Source organism: Chinchilla lanigera, unplaced genomic scaffold, assembly GCF_000276665.1.
Source record: "Chinchilla lanigera isolate Chin_1 unplaced genomic scaffold, ChiLan1.0 scaffold00028, whole genome shotgun sequence".
Taxonomy (NCBI): Eukaryota; Metazoa; Chordata; class Mammalia; order Rodentia; family Chinchillidae; genus Chinchilla; species Chinchilla lanigera.
The window spans coordinates 23,472,962-23,498,544 of NW_004955429.1; the positions used below are offsets into that span (position 1 = coordinate 23,472,962).

Sequence of the window (25,583 nt, forward strand, 5' to 3'; positions counted from 1 at the left end):
AAGAGAAGAGAAGAGAAGAGAAGAGAAGAGAAGAGAAGAGAAGAGAAGAGAAGAGAAGAGAAGAGAAAAAAGGAACTAAGAGAAAGAAAGAGGAGAGGGAGAGGGGAGAGGGAGGGAGGGAGAGAGAGGAAGGCAGGAAGGCAGGAAGGCAGGAAGGCAGGAAGGCAGGAAGGCAGGAAGGCAGGAAGGAAGGAAGGAAGGAAGGAGACAGGGAGGGAAAGAGAGAGGAAGCCATAAAATAAAACTTAAGAACTGAAAGCTGGGTGTAGTGGTGTAAGCCTATAATCCCAGCACCCAAGAGGCTCAATCAGGAGGACTGATGTGAGTTCAAGATCAGCCTGAACTACAGTGTGAACTTGTCTCAAAAAAATAAAACAGGAAAAAAAAGAATTCTACAGCCTCACACTGTGAATTTTAAACTATGGTTTGCCATTCCTACATGGTAACACACTAACATAATTTTAGGCGATGGATACATCCTGCACTCTTTGTTGGCATTAACACACTTTATGGGTTCTGAATTATATAAGGAGTTCTAAAGAAAACCCTGAAATAGAATGCAGCCATCCTATACTAATGATTATGGGCTGGAGTGTTCACTTGATATCTTTAAATTTAAAAGGAAGTTTTCACTCTGTTTAAGTCCCATACAAACCCACCTATCTAAATGATGCTTCACTTACCACACTGCTCTATTTGCATTATCTTACACACCATTCACCTTTAATCTCTAAGTATTGTCAATTAGCAAGTACATGAGCATAATGCAGCTTGCTTCAGGTACTTTACTATTACTTATTAATATCTAATTGCTTCTCCATTCTTTTCATCCATTTTCTTTACTTAATTTCAAATAAAACTTGAGCCACAAGTACAAGAAAGAATTACACAGTGCTTTAGAAATGCATTAACACATACACACAAAAAAGCACCATACACTTTACCTGAGAGGGAAAAGGAGAAAGACCTAATTATCAAAGTACTTTAAGTAAAATCAACATTCCCATCTTATAACATGGAAGTGTATCACAGGCCATTTCCACTGTACTGGCTGTAGGGAGCAAATCAAAGGATTAGAGAAAGAAGATGAGAAATACTCTAGAATGTCCACGGATTATTTTAGGTTGCCTTAGCAGAGTAGGAGGGAACTAACAGGCTGTGTGGCGTTCGTGGCTCTAAATAATGTTTCAGGACAGTATTATAAATATACATGACTAAAATTTGCTTACATTTTATAAGTGGATTTCTCTTCCATCAAACTTATGAATCACAGGCCCTACATGAATTTTATAGCAACTCAGAAACTAAGAAAATGTTGGGTTAGGTAGAATACGAAGCAAACCAACACATTTAGGATAATTTCATTGTAAATTTTACTTGAATATTGATACAATTACTGAAAATTTTTACAAGTACTCAAAGCATGAACACTGGAGCCAAAGTGTCAAGGTGTTAAACCCAGATCTGCTACTTAGTAAGACTAAGGCCTTAGACTGTTTAGTACCTCATTGTATGATAGTGGTAACAGAGAAGAATATCAGAGCTCTCCCAAAGTGAGGAAGATATTCACTAACCTCTGCACTGAGAACAACAGTTAATTCTTATTCAACACTCAAAAATTGTTAGCAATCATGTCACAAATTATAATTGCTAGTATTTATATTACAAGTAACTGAACAGCAATAGTATCCAGACAAATATATAAAAATCATCAAACTCCCACAAGTGAAAGTGATTATTTTTTTCTTCTAAAAGCTGGCTGACATCACACACAGACACCTGAGTCACTGACTAGTGACAAGGGTCAACCACGCAAGGTGGAGTCCGCCACATCACAGCTTCGCTGACTACACATCTGAAGTAAGTCACAACACAGAAAACCTCTGACATTCTGAAAAATGATCAAGGAACTCTTTCATTTATAATGCCTGAAAATGAGCCCATCATTCATTTAGACTTTTCTAATTAGTCCTCTTCTTTCTCTTTCAAGAAAACTTCATTTATTTTTACATGCACACATGCTGTAACTAGGACTCTCAAAACGACTTCCTGAAATGCAAGTATAAAATTATCCACATAATTTAAGCATATAATGCCTCCAAAAACAAGAAATACTTACCCAACTTGTGCTACTTCCTTGGGTTTTGGTAAAAAGTAAAGACGAACCCTGTAACACTGCCCACGAAGACAACCAGTTCTTTCTGCAATTATAAAGATGATCAATTAAAGCTCTGCTATCCAGTTCTTCCAATCAAATTTTAGATATCAAAACCTCCTTAATTGTTACCAACGTGACCTACAATTTACAGTCATTACTGACATTCTGCCTATTTTATGGGAGATCTGATGCTAATAGAATTTACAGTTATAGTCCTAACCTGATCATAAATGTTCCAAAACACATGGAGCTAATCAGAAATATAAACTGTCAGAATAACCATGACCAAGAACGCCGAATTATTTTTACATGGAACTAATCTAGCATACTGTGTAATCAGGACACCATTTTAAAGTCACACAAACGGAACATCACATTTAGCAAGAAATCTAATTTACAATTAAAACTTAGACCTGTTTACCTCATTCATTTCTTTACAGGCCCAGACTACTTTATTATTTCTTGGTTATAGGAATGCCCTAGACAGGCAATAGATACTAGACACATTATAAGTATACAATAAATCACATACTGATTGATCACTGGAGTCACTATTACTAAGATGAGGTTTTTTTAAATTCCTAAATTACAAAAGCAACATAGTGAGGCATGGTGGTGCAAGCTTGTAATCCCAGTACTCAGGATGCCGCGGAAGGAGGACTGCCATGAATTCAAGGCCAGCCTAAACTACATAGCAAGACCCTGTCTCCAAAAACAGAAAAAAAGTAATACATACATGTAAAAACACTGACTACAGAAATATATAAAGGGAAAAAAAAAAAAAAACATCTCTTCCTCCAACCCGTACTCCAGAGGTAACCAATGTTAAGAAGTTTGGTGTACGTGAAGCTGTTAAAGGAGAAAGTGTCCACTTGTTTACTGTCCTATCTCTAGACAAAGAAGTAAAATTTATACTGAAATGCTACTATCAGTGTCCTGAGAACTTTAAAAGTTCTTAATGTTACATACTGGCCAGATTCCGCTCAACTTCTCCCGGCATGTCTTTAACTCTGTACTAGAGATTCTTGCTCCAATGTTTTTCTCTCCTGTTGCAATTATAAATTATTTGAAGGCACGAACACTTTTATTTTTGTATCTACTTAAATACTAGCAAAACACTGTTCAAACAGCAGGTATAGATCAGTCCTCCCAAACAAGAAAACAAAATTATCTTAAAATGGAACTCAGCTGCGGAGATAATAAAATATATCTGTTGTAGGAATGTATTAAAGTTTCCCCTATAAACACACACAGCTAGTTTTGTGCAACCTGCATAGGCACTCCAAAAAAGATTTTTTATTTCAGAACGATTTTGCAATTTATCGCAATGCTTTTTTTTTTTTTTTTTTTTGCCTAGGTTAAACTCTGTCTGCTGTTACTTTTTAGATCTTAAAATCCACTTATTGTGGATTTTTTTTAAATTCTGCATCATTTATACTTGTTTCTTTTGAACACAGTACTTAACTGGGTTTTGCTATATATTTCAGTCTAGGCAGCTCTGTTCCAATAGATGAGTATGGACCTTTTGTGTTTATTGATACCGATATGACAGACATATCTGGGGTTTGTTCTACTACAATTCTGTTATTCTTTTGTGCCTGGTCTCAAGATATTCTGAGATGCCTTGTTTTTATTTGTAAGTTTATTTTATACTCTTAGGCTTCTATTTCTTAGTTACCATCTAGTGATTCCCTACAATGAAAAATCCTTCAATTAGCATACTGTCATTTTTTAAAACTTTAATTTTCAAAATAAGAAAAACTATACAACTAGTGCTTATCACACAAAAAATTAAACCTTTCAAATAGAATTTTAAAGAACATGTCGTCTGCCTCTTGAGTTTGATAATTTCCTAATACCTAATGACTTCTGATATCACTAATTTGTGAACCTTGAATAGAACACAATTAAAATATGTAAAGCACTGGAAATATATGTAAAACACCTAATGACTCAGTAATTCCAAATGACCTACAGTATATGCTTAAATTATGCATGGCTGAAGATTTGTTCAAGTGCAACAAAAGATATAACTTTTAATCGAGTATGAAAAGTTGGTAGATTATCAATTTTCACTGCAACTAACCTTTAAAAAGGTATCACTTGTAGAATTTAGGCATGGCAAAAAACCCATACACAATTATCTGAAAAGGCTGTTAAAATTTTCCTTTTTCCAACTTTAGCTATGTAAGGGAAGATTCTTTTCATATATTCTAACCAAATACTGTGACAACAGATTGCAAGCAAACAAAAGAACTCCACTGTCTTGTACTAAGACAAATACTAAAGGTTTACAAAAACAATGTTTCTCTTCTCATGGAAAGTTTTTTGTCTTAAAAAATAAAGGATTCTTTCTTCGTAAAATGTTACTCATGTTAAATTGTAATAGGCTGTTCTAAAAAGAATCTTCTTAAGATTTCTGTTTTATGGCCAGGGATAGAGCTCAGTCCTTCAGTGGCTGCTTGGCAAGTGCAAGGTCCTGAGTTCAATTTCCAGTACCAGAAAAATAAAGAGAGTTCTGTTTTTCACCCTAAGTATCTATGGACATAATGTATATAGACAAAATCTCTTGCAAATAACTAATAATTTTAAAAATTAATAAATTTTTACAGTTTAGCAGGGTCTTCAGACCAAAAGGTTTGAGAACCAGTAATATTCAGATTAACAGACTATTTTATTCCACTCCATGTAAACAAATTTGAAGATAATGAAATGGAAGCTAGGGGGAAAAAAAATGTTAAAGTATTTCAAAAAGAGAAAAATCTAAAAGACTTTTACCACAGGAAAAACAACAATACAAACAAAAACAAAAGAAATGGTCAGAAAGCTATCTGCAATACATATACCAAAACAGAAAAGAGAAAAAGACCCAATTTAGAAATGAATTCTACCAAGAACATATAATTGTAATATTTATAAAGCAATATCAGAGCACTTATGGAAAAACTTTGAAATACCAATCTGACAAAGGCAGTCACATTTTTAAAAATCTAAAAATATCTAAATACTTGCAAGCCGGGTGTGACTGTTCACACCTATGATACTAACACTCTGGGAGGTTGATGCAGGAGGACAGCAAATTCAAGCCCAATCTGGGCAAATCAGGAAGACCCTGCCTCAAAATAAAAAAACTTTGAAAAGGGCTGGAGACATAGCTCAGTGCAAAGGCCCTGGTTCAATTCTCAGCATGGAAGATAAATACATAAACCCAAATATTTATAAATTTAAAACTTTCTTAGCAGAACAATCTAATTTTCTCTATAAAATCACAGCACTGTAGCAGTTGTTAAAACCCAGGGGAAATACAACTTATCTTACAGAGTTCATTTCAGCAGGATTAATTATTAGGATTAGTACCAAAAGTCCACAACCTAACAGAAAAAAGGGTATAAAAGACCATTCAACAAAAACACACACAGCTTATGACTCTCCACTAAAAGGAATGTAAATAAAAGCATCATCTTCTCTTTAACCTTTATCAGGAAGCATCAAAGAACCTGACAATATATTCAATGTGCAAAGGCGTAGACAAACGTATTGTTACTGGAGGCAGAAAATGATTCAGTAGCTCAGAAGACAATCTGAACACAATTTTGCCGGGGGGCGGGGGGCGGGGTAGGGTACCGGGAATCAAACTCAGGACCTTGCGCTTGCTGCTGAACTGTATCCCCAGCTGCTGGACACTATGGAAATGACCTTGCAAGCCAGGGGGTGGTAGTGCACACTTGTAATCCCAGCATTTGGGAGGTTGAGCCAGGAGGATTGCAGCCTGCCTGGGCTACAAAATGAGTTCAAGGCCAGCCTGAACTACACAGTGAAACCCTGTCTCAAAAAGACAAAAAATAAATAAATAAAACAACCTTGAATATGCTAGTAATTCTAGCTCTGTGAATTTATTCCATAGGCATACTTACATACTTGCAAAATGAACTATGCAAAATGCTAAGTGTAATATTGTTTGTAAAAGCAAAAACTGTAAGCAGCCTAAATGTCTACCAGTAGGGACAGTCACACACTTACAAATTAGTAATGGTTAAATTAACTACAATACAGAGATATTTGATGGAGACCACTATGAAGCAGCTCTGAGCAGGACTTACATTAACCAATTGGCTTCCCATGTTTGCCAGTCACTGGTCCCTACTGAAGCCTGTAGTGGTGGGTGAAGCCAAGAGGCCTCAAAGGCCAAGATAAGGCCACAGTTAAGGACTTTTGGCTCAATTAACTAAAAGGAGACTGCAGCTGCAGCATCTCACTCCTGCAGTGAAGGCCTTCCTGGAGTTAACTTAGTTCTCCTAAATTAACATAAGTATTACTCGGAGAATTCTGGAAAGGGATTCCCAAGTCCTGCCCAGATTCCTGCATTTCTTCAGTATCCCCCTCCTTTATTTGAAAACCTAATAAACACCAGCAGCCCAGGGACCTCTGGGTCTTAATCCAGAGAATCTTCAATACTGCAGGAGAGTTGGACCCTCTTGGAGCCCTATAGTCATTTCAACTGTCTCATTTATTTAAGCCTTCGCCATCCACTTGTTTGGGAGACGCAGGCCTCATCAGCCCACAATAACTAGGGTTATTAACCCAACAGACGTCTAACCCTGGTGTGGTTAAAAACAATACGCAGCTCTGAAATGGAATCATCTCCAAGACAAACTGTAAAAAGGCTGTGTTCAAAACTTATCTGGGAGGCCAAAGCAGAAAAGTGGCCAGTTCGAGTCCAGTGTGGGCAACTTTGCAAGATCCTGTCTCAAAATAATAAAAATGGTAGGGGGATGCAGCAATAATAAATAATGATGATGAAAACCTACGTACACACAAACATCTAGATATACATCCTGCCTACCATGAGACTTCAGGAACGGATGGCCAGGTGAACGACTTTTCACACAATAGCAACTTTTACCATGTGCAGTGAGCGTGTACATTTACTGCTTATTGAAAAACAGTTAAGTATTAAAAGAAAATGAATACTTCCTCAGAATCCTATACCTTAATATCTCAGAATTTAACATTATTTAAGAAATATTTCAAGGCAAAAGAAATGTTTCATCCATTTCATGAAAATTTTACACATGCTATAGCACCAGAAAATACATTAGAAATTCTTCTGAACCTTTTAATCATTTGTCCTAGAATATAATTATATTTATAAAATATTTTATTCATTTCAATAGAACATTAAAAATTTGTGTACTTACCGAACCTTTTTCCCATTTTCAGTAATTTTTGTTACATTTAACAATCCATATTTCTCTTGACCCTATGGAATGGAGTAATACACTTACATATCATTCATATAAACAGTGATGCTTGAGTTTTAATACACAACTGAACCCAAATGTTCTGGCAGTATAAAAATTAACTTAAAAGATTAGTAAGTATGTAACAAACTTGGTTCTAGAGGACATTAATACAATTTTCCTAATACTTTGTAAAATTACATTCAATAACTTTACAGTTAAACACTTTCTTCTTCTCCTAAGTTATAACATCCAATAGTACCTTGCTATTAAATTAGATTTTCAAAGGAACAAGTTAACACCATAAAAATAATTTATTTCTTCCTGTTCACGGAAAATGATACAATGCTATAATGATAAAAATCACACACAAAAAAATTTGTAAAGTACTCAATTTACTTATCCACTTTGTCAGAATGTAAAAATAGGTAAAACACAGTGACTTTTCAAAATCTTATTCAGAAGTAACTGGTACTTTGCACAGAACTGGCTTTAATGTAATATAAAAATTTCAAGACGTGCTTCACTGAACATATTACAAGGGGAGGCAGGCTCTGAAAAACACTAGATTAGCCTATTAATGTAAAAAACATTGTGATGACAAAAAAATTTACCATCAGGTCTGATGACAACAATGGCCATTATACCAGTTATACTAGTTTTAAGTGTTATTTTAATCCTTTGTAATGACAAGTACATTCTCACAGCTTCAGCTTCCTAGAGCCAAATAAATTTAATACAATGGGTTGATGCCTACAGTAATTATCACCTCTAGTAAGAACTATATGTACATGCTAGTCAACTGAAATGTGCACAAGAGTCAGGAATTTAGCTCAGTGGTGCAGCACCTGCCTGGCAAGCGTGAGGTCCTGAGTTTGACTCCTGGTACCCCCAAAAAAAAAATGTGCACAAACATACAAACACATACTCAGACAGCAAATTATTTTCAGTTCAGAATTTATTTTTGAATATTTAGCTGATTCTTCAGCTATATTTTCTCAATGTACCTTAACTAGGAAATATACGTTATATGGGAGATAAACGTAATACTCAGTTTCTAGAATTTGATACTCTTCCTTAGAACTATTGCCTCTCAATGGAAACATCATACACTTTCTTATGGACAAGAGGTTTAACAACAGCATTCTCAATCTCTGAAGCAAAGAGAAGTCTTCCAATGATAGAAACTAAGAAACTGCATTAATCAGAATAGATGGACACTGGCTATGGGAACTGAAATTGGAAAGGCAAAGAAATGGGAATTAAAGCCAGTAAAAAATGCCATAGCTGAAATTATGTGAAAGCAACAGAGGCAGAAAGGAAATACAAGCATCCAAAAAGCAAGAAAAATGGGTAGAATCACAGTAGTAACTCCCTAAGCCTAAAGATAAGAGAGACTGTCTAAGTCAGGGGTGCTTACCTGGTCAGCAGACGAACAGAAACTGGTGCAACACTGCACATGTTAAGCAGTGTTCAAAGGGCCCAGAGCCCTCACCAAACTCTCAGCAGGGACCAAGACCCAAGTATGAATGCTGTAAGTATTAAGTACTCTAACCTGAACATTACAAAAATAAAATGGGCCACATCAAATCTATTAAAAATACAAAAACTAATTACTACATAATGTGTTAAATGCTGTAAGAAATGTCTACCTAACTCAGCATGGAAAAAAACACCACGCTCAACCTGGGAAAGAAAGAAGACGATCAGCTTCCTGGAGCAAAGGAGTAGGAGTTAGCAAGGTGGAAGAAGTGGCAAGAAATGAGACACTGGAAGAAAGAAGACAGACAGCAGCACAACGGGGAAACAAGTGGAGCCCTGTTCCTGCAACTACTGTAAGAGGGGAGGAAGGCCTGGACGGCAGCATGCCAGGGAAAAGAGGGGCCCAGTCCACGCGGCAAGCTGACCGGACGCTGCAGTGAGGGAGAAAGGGGGACTGTGGGCGCGTGTCTGGCAGACAGAGCGATCTTGGTTTCTCTTTTTAGAGAAGCCGTCCCTGATCGCTCCTCAGTAGGAATTCCTCCCACCTCGTAAAAGTAGTGAACAGCCTGTCGTTATTTCCTACTACCTGGTGCAATTCCTTCTTTACACTTTACTGTACACTGAATGCTTATGTCCCCCAAATCCTATGTGAAAACCTAACCCCCACTGGTCCTCGGGGTGACCGGGAACATGAAAGTGGATCCTTCACGGCTGGGATCACTGCCCTTGTCCCTTCTGCCACGAGGGGACATACAGAGAAGGAGGCCCTCAGCACACAGCAAATCCACCAGTGCCTACGAACGTCAGCCTCCAGAACTGTGAGAAGTAAACCTCTACTGCTTACAAGCCACCTAGTTCGTGATATTTTTGTTGTGGCGGCCCAAGTGGACTAAGAGACACTTAACTCAAAGTGCTATTGCGTATGTGTTCTATTCATGGTTTACTTGACTGAGCCGTATGTTGGACCACATCTGTTATCTTCACCAGCCTGGGGCCTGCATCTAGCACACAGTCAGCGTTCAGGACATAATTTAGAAGGAATTTGCTAGCAAGTCAATGCTACAACAGGAAAAAATATGAGAAATTCAGCAACAGAGAAAGCAAAGCTTTAACTTCTCAACACCAAAGATTTTGAATTTGATTTGAAAGTACTAAATAGGTGGATGGATGTCATAATGCAGTAAGAGACTTGAGGAAAGTATTTCCCCAAGTAAGGCAAACTTTAATTTCATTCTGTACAGTATATTTTTAAAATATGACTCAAAATCAGTCAATGTGCTTGTGTTGCTTACAGAGATAACTTCATAAACACATCTTAGGCCAGTGGGCACCATGGTGCATTCCTGCATCATCAGCACTGCGGAGGCGGGGGCAAATGTCTAATGGGTTTAGGTTTCCTCTGGGGAGATGAAAATGTCCTGTAACCAGACAGAGGTGATAGTTGTACTCAACTGTAAAGATGCTACATGCCACCAAATTGTACACTTTAAAGTGGCTGGTGGCTAATCTTATGTTATATGATTTTTACCTCAATAAAAATGAAAGGTTAGTGTTACTTAAAAATTAGATATGCACATCATGTTTTTAGAAAAGGCTTAGAATAACTACTACTCAATTAAGAAACAGCAAATTAACCCACTAATAGTCTTGTTAAAGAAATTACTGGAATGTCCTTTTCTCCAAAATGTTTGGTACATTTTAATACCACAGTTCAGTATACAAGGTCAAAAACTCAAGTTCCCAAATTATATGCTCTGAAATGTTTCTCAGCATTCAGTAACTGGGAATGTTAAAGTGCATACACTCATAGGCACATCAGGACAAATAAGGAGTAACTTCTAGATCAGGCCACAAAAGCCTATATAATTCACACAGTAGGCATCTTGTGGAAAAATATGATTGATTTTTCAAGAAGTCCATATAGCCTATTTAAAAAAAAAAAAAGATTTGAAGGGACTCTGAAAATAATAATGCATCTGAAAACTGAAAATGAAGCTTAAGGAAAAAATTTAACATTTAAAATTTATATTAAGGGACAGAATATTAAATCTCGTTTGATTAGAAGAGACTGAAGCGGGCCAGGCATGGTGGTGCCTGCCTATAATCCCAGCACTTGGGAGGCTGAGACAGGAGGATCAGCACAGCAAACTCGAGGCTAGCTTGGGCTTCATACATAGTGAATTTTAAGGCTGGTCTGAACCACAGTACACTGAGACCAGCTCAAAAAAAAAAAAAAAAAAAACATCAGAGTGGCAGTTCCCAGTGATGGCCATTGGAGGGTGCCGTGGTTACGTTCAGGTCTAGTTGCTGTCAACCTTTCCACAAAGTAGGTAAGTGGCTGGAGAAATAATGTCAACAGTCCTCTGAAACTGCATGAAGGCTTAAAAATACCTTTTTGTAGAGTTAATCAGAAATTCCCTTTTATCAAAGTGTACACACCTATAAAGGGGCTTCCTAGAAACTGTATGCTACTTATCTTTAAAATAAGGTGAGTTTCTTGCTGTTTTTTCCTAAATGGTGTAACAGACTAGGAACACTGAGGGTTAGGCCTTAGATTCACACAAGAACTCCTGCCAAACCACTAAAATCATGTTCACTTTTATCTTTACCTAATGTTTATGAATACAGTACCACGTCAGAAAATTCAAAACAAAAAGTAGAAACATGTGGTCCCCATCTATAAACTCTTTTATGGGTTTATACCTAGTGGGAAGACTGAGGGTATATGAAGTAACTTCCATTTACTCAGTGCAACACGTGACTTGGGAGCTCAGAAATAAAAGGAGATACGTATTACGTGAGGCCAATGTGGCAAGGGCCTCCCAAAAGAGGGATGATGGCACACACCTGTAACTCCACCATTCTACGAGGTTGAGACAGGAGGACTGAGTTCAAAGCCAGTTTTGGCCACTTAATCACTTAATAAGACTGTGTCTCAAAATGAAAAATAAAAAGGAGCTGGGGATGTAGCTCAGTCCAAATCAGGTTGAACCAATCTAGGTTGAACCTCTAGTACTGGGAGAAAAAAAAAGCACAGACTTTATCTGTACGTAAAGAAGGCCTATCGTCCACAAGAAGGCTGCCTAAAACAATGTCAGAGGGAAATGTGTGAAGAAATGGTATGGAAGTCTTTGCCTTTGACTGAGAGAAATACGAAGTCTGACTAAAAAATAAGTCTATTCATCACAACTTCAAAAAATAGGCAATTAGCCAGGCGTGGCGGCACACGCCTGGAATCCCAGCACTCAGGAGGCTGAGGCAGGAGGATCGTTCCAAGTTCGAGACCAGCCTGGGCTACAAAGTGAGCTCAAGGCCAGCCTGAGCTGCATATCGAGACGTTGTCTCAAGAAGACCAAAAAAAAAAAAAAAGACAATTAATGATATAAGTTTGTCTTTTAAAAAGCTTTAAAATTTTATTTAATATTCATTCAGCAATACTGAGTAGCGACTATATGGCCTTGCAGTGGTGCCAGGGTCTCTCTTCCTGCCTTGAGGCTTTTCTTTGTGTAATGGGAAGACAGACACAGACAGAAGTGGAGGTTCCGCAAGACACAAGTGACGAAGAGTTACTCCAGTTTATGAAATCAAGCAGAATACAGTTAGATACTATCTACAGATGCACAATGAAATTCTCTGAGCAAGCAAATCAGAACTGAGCCCCACAGAATGAACCAGCAAACACAAAGGAGAGAACAGTCTCGCGGCAGGGCAGTGACACGGCAAGACTCTGAGCTCAGAGCAAGTCCTTAAGGGCCTGCAGGGGTCAGTGGAGCAGGAGGCAACGCGCGAGAAAGGAAGAGGACGAGACCAGGAGGATGAGATTAAGCTGGAAAGCAGTCAGGAGCCAGAGCACACACAGGCTTCCTGTCCTCACGAAAAACTGTAGACTTCCTTCTGAAAGAACAGGGAAGGCACGGAAAGGCACTCCCAAGGTCAGCAAGGCGGGAAGACCTGGAGAGAGTGTCCCGCAGAAATCCAGTAACCCACACTGAAGCGGGATGCTGTCAGAAAAGAAGGGCGTGCTGGGAGATTTCCCAGTCATGGGGAAACAGAGCTGAGAGGCAGGAGCTCCCAATTCCCTGACCAAGACTGCACAGCACAGGAAAAGCAGAACGTCTACGCTTGTTAGGCAGGAAGGGCACGCTTCTTACCTTTGCACTGCTGCCCTGAGGAAAAAAGGGTAAAGTATAACTTCATAGCATTCTCTGGGAATTTCAATATTTATTTTAAAAAACAAATATAAAGTGGTCACCTACAAATGTAGTTTATAAATTAATCATGCTAGATATAGTATGTTGGACAAAGGGGGTATTTTAAGTCAATAAAATCTGAGTCTTAATTTCAAACCTGTCTTACTTGTACTTTTTCCTTAAAAAAAAAAAAAAAAAAAAACAAAAAAACAATAATGCGTAGTAGAAGGCCAGGAAATACTTAAGCATTACATTTTATAATTTACTAAAATTGATTGTGACAACTGGACTATGTTATATGCTTTTATTATACTAACTGGGTCTTGGTGCTTTGGTGAAGAGGGAGAAGATTCATTTTCAGGAAAGCAGGGTTTTGAGGCAGTTGGAGATTCCTACAAAAAATAAGTAATGAAAAAAGTTACTCTATTTTATATAATCCTATTTCTGCCTGTACTCACAGTGGGAGAGCTTAATTAGGTTATCTAAGAGAACTATTTTCCTTTCTATATTTAGTTTGAAAATTAGTATGTTACTGGTTTGAAAACTACCAGGGCTATAAAAAGTTTATGAGATATGGCGTCTTTTGTAGTGATTACATTTTAATAATGCATGCAATGTTACTTAAAATAAGTGATTCATGTTGGTTTAAAGTTATGATGTTATATCATTCTGAAATAACCATATTTTAAATAAGTCAAGTCTAAACTCTCCTAGAAAAATATGTATCAGTCATCATACTAACTTGCAGTTGATATGGCAGGTATGAATACATAGGATTAGGCAAGGAATACTCACAGGAATTACTTGGTAGCTTCCCAAAGAAAATTTTACTTTGGTCAACAGTTATATGCTATACAGCTATTTTACTCAATAACTATATCCTCTTAATATTTAAAGTAACTTATAGCTAACTTTCTGGTGATTAGAAAAATGCAAGATTAAAACTATGAAAGGAAGAAAGCTAAGATTAAAAGATTAATAACTCATAAGGAAAAAAAATGTTTTAACATCTAGGTTTACAGAATCCTAAGAGTAAACTAGCGTGTGGTTTTATAATCAGTCTGCTTTGTCAAAATTTAAAACTACAGGACTACTCATGGGGGATAAGACTGAAAAACATTTTTTGATACCAATAGCCTTGTTTCATTTAAATTTTCTCTATTCCAAGATGCTCTGAATACTTCTAGGAAAAGAGAATTTTTAAAAATCATATGCCAGGGACTGGGGATTTAGCTCAGCAGCACAGCACCTGCCTGGCAAGCGCGAGGTCGTGAGTTCAATTCCCGGTACCGGAAAGAAAACCAAAAAAAAAAAAAAAAAAAAAAATCATATGCCAATATCTATTATTAATTTTCCCACCACTAAATAATACCTTTGAACATTCATCTCCACATTTGTATTATTCTAGCTTTCTACATTCATGAAAATTGGAAAAGGTACGAAAAACAAGTCAGGGAATTTGTTTTAAATAGTATTGCAAAAACCATTAACAACATTTGTTCACCTAGAAAAAGGTCATCGTCAGAATTAGCAGCTACACAATTTGTAAACACAGAAATGAGGCATCTAGGAGTTTACAGGGAAACATTTAAGGGGATATTTTTACAAATCAAACACCCAAGGGAAATACCATTAATGAAGAAAATACTCAAATCACATCAAAAATGTCTACAAAAAGTAATTAAACTTACTTTCCAAATTTCACTGTACCCTCACTTAAGATTTTTGACAACTTCAGGTCGGTTTTTTGCCTTCTACAAAAGGGTATATTATTAAAACAGTCTGACAAACAGGAAAGATTTGCTGATCCACAAACCAGAAATAAGTTACTTGAACTTATTATTTTGTCATTTGACTTTAAAAAAGTAATTATGATTTATTTTTCATAAAACTGCTGGTCTTAGAGATAAAAGACAAATATGGAATAACAATCTATGCATAGCAATTATCACTAGTATAAACAGGAACGATTTAACATTTATAAATGTACATGCATATGTAAATAATGTCTACGAACAGGAGCTTTAATAAAAACCACACATAAGCAGAAGCAAGGAGACTCACTCACAGTGAACACCTACACCCTGCAAGGTCACCCACAGGCTGAACTAGTACCTGTGCTGCATAACAGCACTCGCTACACAGCACGAAGTTTCTTTGGCCTCTTTCAACTCACATATACTTTATCTATTATCTAACGCACTGTTCTGATAAGTTCTTTTTTCACAGCCTCAAAAGACTGCCCTATTTTTAAAAGGTATATACAGGCATGACCAAAATATATGGTGAATATTTAGTATTTTAAAAAATTTTACAGTAAAAGACATACTGCCATTAATCCTCAAAAGTAATACCCCTTGCTTCTAATGCACTTGCCCACTGCTCACTTCTGAAGAGCCACTACCAGCAGTCTTCTTTCATGAGTGTCTTTACGGTGAGGTCCAAAGCACCGTGAATGCTGCTGCCCAATGCTACCCAACACAACGGCAGGCTTGAAAATCCCTGCAGTGTGTCTTCATCCACCTTACTCACCACACCTGGCATCATAAGACTTCTGACTTCCCAAAGTCAAAATGACCATGAGAGGTAAATATTTTTAATCAACTAAGGACATCGAGGCAGCCATGACAGTGGAACCAAAGACAAGAGGAACTTCTTTAAGTGGTTTAGAAGTGGCAAGAATGACATGTTAAGTGTGTTCAAAGTGAGGAGTATTTTGAGAGGGATTAATGGCAATGTGTCTTTTACTACAATTTTTTAAAAATGTAGACATTCACTTTTTTATTTCACCTCATATAGGTAATGACAAATGGAAAAGTTTACTTCATGAAGCAATTATGAATCAATTTACAAAGGCAAGGGAGGCATTTCTATTCAAAATAAGTAATCTCAAGACAATCATATTCCTGCAACTCTGGGACAATTAAATCAAAGAGGAAATATAATGACTTCATCACTGAAGATGGATCTCAAGAGAAATTTAAAACAAGAACTTTTAAATGTATCATCAAATTACCACCTTTTATTTGTGCTGATACAAACAGGAAACGGAGTAATTTAACAATGCCTTTTGCCCTGGAGTATTATACATGGTATTTAAGAGCTTTGATGAATTTTTCTATTAAAAAATCTCTAGGAATTTCACCTGCCTAGGCCAATGCTATTTTCAAACGTATCTTCAATAGCACAGACTTCAGAATGTTATTTATTTAACACGCCTTCTATAGTCAGTTGCATAACATTCTCATAAAACAAAAGCTATGAACTGGTCCACTTTCATTGTCGTTCTTTAAGTCCATCTTACAAATGTGTGTCAACTATTTTTATAGCTCCATACAAGTCCACTGTTAACATACAAAGGTTAACTTTTCAATCATGTATATCAAAATAGTATACTTATTTTGACTGATCAATTGAAATTAATCATTTATAAAGGAATTGTGACTGAAAATTTCCAAATATAGATAAGTATGTCTTAAGAGTTTATTTTCACTAGCACACCTAAAAAATACAGCAAAAAAATTTTTGGAAAACTTAATTTTGCTAAAAGAGAAGGCTTATGGTCAAAAAAGAAAAAAGAAAGGGAAAGAGTCAGTCCTCAATGATACGTATCTTTCTTTAAAAATGACAGGCATGGTGCACATGCCTGTAATCCCAGCACTCAGAAAGTTGAGGCAAGGCAATCACCACAAGTTCAAGGCCAGCCTGGGATGCACAGTGAGACCCAGCCTCAAAAAAGCGCAAGTAAGTTTATTTAGTTTGGGGCTATTACCACCACCTTTGCATTTTAATACTGGTGTGACTGACGTTCTTCAAACAAGTACGAGGGGCCCCATACCCCTCAAATGAAGCCACATTGTAAAGATGTAATTCCTAAGGAAGATTTTAAACCGTCTCTTAGATATCTGCATCAAAATGGATCTGAATTCTAGCCTTTCCTTAGATGAGAAGGGCCTCCACTGTGAAACCTACTGAAATGAAGACATGTAAAGGATGAAAGAAGTATGACTTTAAAATGTCACTTACTAGGTTCTAGTATGTCAAGCACATACATCACTAAGCTACAACTAAGTCAGTACACTGCAGAAACTGAAAAAATCCAAAGCCAAAACCTACTCCAAAAAAAACAGATAAAACACTAGCCACTAAGATAGGTAATTTAGTTCAGGAAAAAATAAATAAATAGGGATACATTTTAGTATAATGCAAATCAAAGCTTAAGTTGGTTCAACAGAAATCAAATGTTTTAGCAAAGGATCATACTGAACCACAGAACATTACATAAAACGAGGTGTTAGAACAAATGGTTACAATTTACTATACACTATAATATAAAAAGAACATGCCAAAATTCTTCATTTTCCCTGAAAGTCCTACCTTGTCATTGGTGTCCAATACGATGGTACTATGCCTCCACTTTGTTAATACTATTGGTTCCTGAAGCCGCCTATCCAGGCTCCTACTTTTAATTATTTCTCTTTGCTGCTGGGACGAAGCATTGTACTAAAGAAAACAAAATACACTTCATAAGTAAAGTGAAATCTAAATATGCTGGCTCGAAACAACATGTATTAGGCTCAGTTCATCCTATGACACCACGGTGAACTTTCTACCTCAGTTACCTCAGACCCACATGGTAACACAACTGAGAAGACCACAGGTTCCAGTAATAAAAAGACCCAGTTAGTGTTTTATATTTAATTTCCCTAAATCTAAGCTTCTCCAACTGAAAAGAAAAAAATATAACAAAAATGACATCTTATTTACAAAACTGCTTAAAGGAGTAAACAAAGTATAAAAGGTACCAAATATTCCTGATAGCAGATTCTCAAAAAAAATTATCATAATTTATAAAAGGAGGTCACTGAACAATTTTATTTTTAACTTATAATCATATTGACTGTCCAATTCACCTGATTTTAATTTCTGGTTTACATTTTTAAACTAATGCTTATATATACAACAACATTCTTAATATTTAAGGGTCTAGAGGTTTAGGTTTTCTCTTTGATTTCACTTAAAAGGCCAGACGTAGTATTATACTAGTTCTAAAGGCCAATTCTGAATACATCAGCTGTGTACAAAAGATAGATAATAACTGCCAAAAGAAAGCTATGTATAAAATTAAGAACATGTTATTGGTAAGGTATTAAATCCTGTAAGAGTATGGAATCCCAAGGCGATCAATAAATTATAAAATGATAAAAAAAAATTTATCTGTTTTTAATAGATACATTCTTCTAAAATCAAAGGATACCTAACATCAACTAGCCTCAGTCATAATTAGTATTTAGCAAATCTTAACTTTTAAAACTCATTATAATTTCAAGGCAGTTTTTTTTTGTTAAAAAGTATCTTCCCAAGATCTTGCTTTCCACAATGGCACTCTTTACTCTCCAAAATGAAACCACTTAGGCCCCTCAGCTCTCTCCCAAAGCTGTTACTTTGGTCTTTACAGTTCTCCAAAGCCAGGCAATCGCATTTGGGTAATTGCTTGAAACTCACTGTTATTTGATAAACAGCAGTCTTAAGATTATTTAAAAAGTGACCATTTCTAGACTACGCAATGATGACACGTAAAGGCCAGCAAAAAGTTCTGTGCCAGACACCAAGTACAAAAGGAACCAATGAGGGAACAGGGCTGTCTCTTCCCTGCACTCAGTCATCACCGGCAATACTTAAATCGTGCAGTTGTGTGTAAGCTTGTTTCAGAACCTAAATGGAAGCCTACCCAGCTTTTGAGCCTATAATATTTCAATTTAGAAATGATGTTTATGTGCACCAAGAATAACATAAAATTAAACTGGGTAATAATCACAAATTTAAATGTAATCAAAGACAACAGCATAGTCATAAAAGTAAACAAAACACAAGTGAAATGTCAGATATAAAATCTAACATACAAAGAAAAATAAAATCTAACATACAAGACAATATACACATAATTAAAAAGGAAGAAAAACCTCACAGTTAAAACATACACACATGGGGCTGGGGATTTAGCTCAGCAGCACAGCGCCTGCCTGGCAAGTGGAAGGTTGCGAGTTTGATTCCCAGTACCAGAAAAAAAAAAAAAAACATACACACGTACTCAAATTTAAAAACATGACCAAAATCAACATTTTGAATCACCTTTTAAGAATGTTTCAGGAATTTTAACTGAATTTTTAGTCAATTATTTTAAGTACATACGCAAGAGTTGACTATAATAAAAACCTACCATCAAGCTTCAGCACATTTGCTTCAAGTATTTTTCTCCCGAAGAAATATTACACCTAGATGAGATGCCACCTGAACGTTTACCTTCCAGATTCCACCTCTCTCTCCCTGCCTCCCCAGCTGTACCATGAAGTTCAGTGCTCATCATTCACAGGCATTTTATACTTGGATACACTTACATACCAATACATTTATTTTATAGGTTTAAAAGTAAAATCATGCTACTGCACCATTTTTTAGTTTTCTACTCAATACATTCCTTTCTTTCAAAATCTCATTTTTGACATTTATACATATTTAAAAAGCACTATTTTAATACAAGGGGACATGTGCAAGGTATTAACACTAGTTTACACGCCTGTCAGAACACGATGCTCTGCATGCCCTGCACTCAACTCCACATTCTCCACTTAAAGTTTGTGTACATAAAATACAAAGTGTGACTGACAAAGACAGGGAATGTTTAAACTTCTAAAAAAAGGTTCACAGTGAAAGCCACAGTGCCTTTCGCCCTCCTCCAAATACTCTCCCGCACTTTGAACAAATCTACGCCACCACTCTTGCCACTTCCTGAAGCCTTTCTGGAAACCCTCTTTGCTCCGTGTCTTTAGTTGCGGCGGCACGGCTGTTTCAGTGTCCTGAACCAACTCAGAACGCCTCACCGTTTGTGGTCATTCTGACTGTGGGGACAGCCACAGGTCCCACGGGCCAGCAGCAGCGAGTGAAGCCGACAAGGACACAGAGCAGTACTTCGCACGCCTGCCTCTCCACTGGGTGGCACTTGGCAGTGCGCACTCTCTGCGCACACCCTTTAAACTTCCAGAACTGTCTCACAAAGTGGCGAGAATGACGGGATAAATGTGTTTGAAGCCAGGGGAAGTATTCTGAGGGGGATTAACGGCAATGCGCCTTTTATTAAAAATTTAAACAGTCACCTATATTTTAGTCATCTTGTATACTTTTGTTGTGTGTATACATTTTTAAAACTTTATCTGAAGAGTTAAATATTCACTGTATTAATTACATTTTCCTGAACACTTGGAAAGTTAAAAAACTTTCCAGATACTATTTCCTCTTTTGTGTCTTGCTTAGTCATGTACTTTACCTATGGTATTTTTAACTGTCTCTTACTGTTAAGTATACTGACTTCTCTGTAGTCAGAAATATCCTTTGATAGATCCCTGTAAAATCTTTAACATTTTGCTTATTAAATTTACATCTTTAATCTAACTGAAATCAATCACTGAGCCTGAAGAGATCAAAATCTTTTATTATTTTAGTGTGAATAACCAATGATCTTAACATTTACTGTAGTCCATGCTTACCCTATTGATTTGTAAAGCCACATCTGAACTTTGTTTTTTCCTACTGACCTACCTTCTACCTGCATGTGTATCTTTACCTCAGACCAATTACCCCAGAAGCCAAATCACTCCTGCCCCACTCCCAATTTTCCCTGTACAAGAATAGGTTAAGTTTTCATGGACCTTTGTCTACCAATATAATTCTCAAAATCACTTCCAAAAATTAATGTGGGGGAAGGTATCATGAAAATGCATTAATTTGGATATTGTTAGAAAATTAAGTTTCTCAACCCAGGAACATTAATATCTTATACACCTTTAATAGGTATATTCTTAGTTATGATTCTTGCTGCTGCTGCTGCCACTAAAATAAATGACATCTTTATACCTACCATATTTTCAAGCTTTTTATTAGACAAATGGACAGTTTTTATGTTGATTTTATAACTAAGAACTCTGAACTTTCATGTTTTAAGTTTGTAGATTCTCTTGGATTTCCCAACAGTCAAAAGTATAATTACATTTTCCTTTTCAATTTTATTTTTTTTCTTAACTGTTACACAGAAGCAGTGATAGAAAATTTCTAGTCTCGTTTCCTAACTCCAGTGGGAAAGCTTCTGTAAATCTCACCATAAAGCATGAAACTCACTGCAGATTATGTGATAGATAACTTTTAGCAAGACACCTCATACCTGAAGTGATTTTCTTCTATGCTTGTATAATGGTTTTATAACCACGTGAAAATCTAACAGGTGAGTGTAGCCATCTACACCTGAGGCAGCCATTTCTACGCTAGGATTTAAGTGTGCCACCTTATTATTCGCTTCCTTTTCTGGTAATCATTCCTGTGCTCCCTCCTCTGTCTTCTTAAGGGCAACTCAAGCAATTTTCACTCTTATATCTTAACAGAACTATAGTTTACGTCTCTTATTACACTTATTTAGTACTTTCTCTAGGGATTACAATATACACAATTTATCACAGACTATCGATAGCAACATTCTGTACTTCAAGTGAAATAAAGAAACTTTACCTACAATTACAACCCTTGATCTCCCTCTTTTACAATATATTTGTCTTGGGCTGGGGAGATAGCTCAGTGGCACAAGTGCCTGCCTGGCAAGCACAAGGTCCTCAGTTAGACTCCCAGTACAAAAAAAAAAATTTTTTTTCTATAATATACTTATCTTAAAAATTATCTCTGTATATGAGTACTACCTCAGAAATTTTGTAATTTTTGTTTCAAATGCCAAATATCATTTTCAAACCTCAGGATAATAGTGTCCTTAGATATTCACCTTCCTACTGTTCTCTATTCATTCTTGACTTTCCAAGTTTTTTTCAGTTATCATTTCCCTTTTATTTGCAATTCTTTTGAAAGAGAAAAAATGAGGATAAACCTCTTAGTTTACTTTCGTTCTGACAATGTCTGTATTTTACTTTCATTTCTATTTTTTGCTAAGTACAGAAGTATGGGTTGACATTATTTTTCTGTCAGCATTTGCAAAATGTTGCACCATTTTTCTGGCTTTCATGATTTCCAGTAAGATACCCACTGCTGTTCACATGATTGTCATCAACAGGTAATACTGTATTTCACTGCGCTGCCTTCCAGAATCTGGAGGCGGGGGGTGAGGGTTAGGCTCAGTTATCAGAAACCTCATCAGGTCAGAATATGGTTTCCTTGGGATTCATTGCATGTGATGCTTATCCAGCTCTTTCGATTTGCCTTTTACCAAATTTCAGATGTTTTCAAACATTTCTTGAAATACTTCTCAGCCTCACACTTTCTCTTTTCCTTCTGGAACTCCAATGAAAGGAATGTGGGACGTTTTGTGTTTGGCCACAGACCTCTGGAGCTCTATCCATTTTTTTTAACCTACTTATTCTGTTCAGTTCGGCTTAGACAATCTACTGACCTACCTTCAGACCACGGATTCCCTTTTCTCTCAATTCCACTCTGCTACTCAGTCTATCCAGTCAGCATTTTGTTCTGGTTTTAGGAATTTCTTTGGTTCTTCTTCAGTCTTCTCTTTCTCTGCTAAGAGTCTCCTGAGTTTTCCACTCATTTCAAGTATGTTCATAACTGTTTACTACAGCATTCTGATAACAACTGCTTTTAAATCCTCATCACATAATTCTCTTACCTGTGTCATCTTGGTGTTGGTGTTGGCATCTATTACTGATGGTCTTTTTTGACTCAGTTGAGATTTTACCAGTTCTTTTTATGACAATTCTAGTATTCTGGATAATGTGACTCTGATTTCTGTTTAAATCTGCTATTTTAGTAAGCCTTAAACCTGTTGAGAATGCACTTCTTGGTTCACTATTATGACCAATAGTTTAAATGTCATTTAACTTTAAAACTCTTTCTAGGTTGTTCTAGTCTGGCCTGCCCAAGTGCTACCTAAAGGAAAGTTAAAAGCTGGGCAGTATCTCCATACCACGTCTCGGCTCTCACAGATCTTGCTGAGGTGCTCCTTCTGGGTGCTCTCACACCTGGGCCCCTCAGCAGTCCCTAGGACCTTAATCACAGCGTTTTTCAACTCCTTTCTCTTCCCACTCTCATCTGCTGTGTGCTGTCCATTTGGCTCACAGTAAGGTAATGCAGTGTGGAGCTGGTCTACAGAGCTCCCCTGAACGGCCTCCACAGCACACAGGCTGATTCCTTGGGCCTGGTTAGGGATGGCTGAAAGCTACACATCACACTGCATAGCACAAAATGCAGAAGGATAGGCTTCCTTTTGTGCTGCTCATTAGGAAGAGAGCAGTACAACCAAACAATAGGGAGAACAGACTTTATTAAAATGTCAGTCACTTATTACTGCAGATCTGTGAGTCAGCAACAAGCTGGCTGATCCAGAAAAGTTCATATGCGCACCTCTTCTAGGCATCTCTCATTTTCCTCCTGGGACCAGCAGACTACCTGGGCTTACTCGTCCCACAGTACTGGTACAAAAGCAAGCCTGACACACAAATCCACTTTAAAACCCTGCTTGTGTCGTGTCTGCTCACATGCCATCAGCAAGGGCAAGCCACGCAAGGTCCTGCTACGGGCGGCATAACAGTCCACACCCACCGTGAGCAGCCACCACAAAGACTCAGACCAAAGAGACTGATGCAGCAGGCGACGAAGACTAGGTCGAGTGGTGGAACCCACCATAGCCAGTTTCTGCACTCAACACTCTTAACAGATTTCTTAAGAGAAGACTATGCCCTGCGTTTGCACTCATCATAACATCTGCAGAGCACTGCACAGCAAAGATGTTTTCACTTGGAGTTTCTAGTAAATGAATATGCGAAACTTTCAACCCAATCTTCATTTCTCATAACTATGTTTTGCTATTTGTTATCCTTCTGTTCCTCTTTCCAGAGTTTATGCAATCTGCTTTTATTTCAGTAACCATCTTTTTCTTGAAGATTTCTAATTTACTCCTTAGTGCACTTACCTGTTCATAAATGCTTTATTCTTCATAATTTGATTGTATTTTTTAGTTGTTATTGCTGTTGTTTTGAGACAGGATCTTGCTATGTGTTTAGGCTGATCTTGAACTCACTATGTGAGTTCAGGCCCAAGCTGGCCTTGAACTCACGGTGATCCTGTCTCAGTCTCCCTAGTGCTACAGAATAACAGGCATGCACCACTACACCTGGAAATTTCTTGTTCTTTTAAAATTAAAGCCTTCATTAAACTTGACAATCCATAGCATGCTCAGCTTAAGTCTTTATCAAGAAAATTAAATTTCACCTTGAGTACACTGTTCTGGTTACTCATTTTCTTGTGTCTACAATAACATTAGATTTCACTGTATTTGCAATTTTGAAGAGATGTTTTGCAGTGTTTTCTCACTCTTCATTCACCTGTCTTTATTTTCTATTCCCAATCCTGTCTGCCACTTGGTATGTAATTTCATAGTTCCCTGCCCCTATACCCCATCCAGTACCGGGGGTGGGTGGGGGTGTGTGTGTGTGTGTGTGTGTGTGTGTGTGTGTGTGTACATATTAGGCTATATTTTGCTGCCATATGATCTGGGTTCTCCATTCCAAATTTATTCTTAAGCTTCTTAAAGAGTAAAAACTATGGTACTAAACTACCAAAATAAATTCAGAAAATAGTAAATTTCTAGTACTGTATTTGCGCTGTGGGTTATATGTCCATCTGACAGAACTTACCTTAGACTTAGTGTGAGAGCTGAACTACTTAGGGCACAGAATTTAACCTGCAACTGCCGTTAGCACACAGTGATAACCCATAACAGAGGTTCTAAAACATTTTTCCTTACCTCTCTCGCTCACAGAACCCAGTTCAAGCTTCCTTGCTATATCCAACTTAACTGGGAGTTCAAGAAATTTCCAAAACATTCTAAGACTCAATAGTGTGTGGTAAATGATGGCAGAAGATAAACATTACAAAACAGGACTCCCCACTGGCCATGCAGTGATCAGCACCTCTGTCCATGCTACAGCGCTCCCCGCTGAGGTTCTGACAGAACTGTTTCTTCCTCTCTCAGAGACTTTCCCTAGCAGAGGTCATAACTGCACACTGTCTCTCAGCCAGTGACTGAATTACAGCACTCATGTAAGAGGATCATCTTGACTATTAAGTCACTTTTCTTTTCCTTAAAAACACTCAGGAGTAATTTCATGTAGAAAACTCAAGATAATTAAATATAAAATGCCATTACTGCTACTGGAGAGAACCTTTATTTCCCAAAATAATGAAAAACCAACCTCAAGCTAAGGGAAACCTAAAGAATTTCTGAGTAGGAAAAAATCAGTACCAGATAGCAAAGATAACTGCACACCTTAGAAACCTTTAACCAGGCACAGGATTCTCGATAAATGCTAAAAAACCCACCAAGCACTGAAACAGTCTTCCTACTTTTTAAACGCTGAACAACAACATAAAAGTAGACCTGCCGAAACCACCTTCAGCTGTCACCCCACCCACAGCCCTAACGAACTCACTGCTAGGGCTGATTACCTTTGG

General features: G+C 37.2%; 1 protein-coding gene across 5 annotated transcripts in view; it reads right to left on the reverse strand.

Moving 5' to 3' along the window:
* The window catches only part of Arhgap12 (Rho GTPase activating protein 12), a 108,069-nt gene that overhangs the window by 20,082 nt on the left and 62,404 nt on the right, over positions 1–25,583 (reverse strand). For 2 of the 5 annotated variants that reach the window (XM_013515440.1, XM_013515443.1), the window contains exons 3-7: positions 17,448–17,573; positions 13,388–13,462; positions 13,032–13,046; positions 7,357–7,418; positions 2,120–2,201 (exon numbers count right to left, since the gene is read on the reverse strand). In XM_013515440.1, the coding sequence (XP_013370894.1) occupies positions 2,120–2,201; positions 7,357–7,418; positions 13,032–13,046; positions 13,388–13,462; positions 17,448–17,573 (360 nt within the window). The remainder of the gene's footprint in view (positions 1–2,119; positions 2,202–7,356; positions 7,419–13,031; positions 13,047–13,387; positions 13,463–17,447; positions 17,574–25,583) is intronic. The other 3 variants (XM_013515441.1, XM_013515442.1, XM_013515444.1) reach the window with 3 other exon arrangements.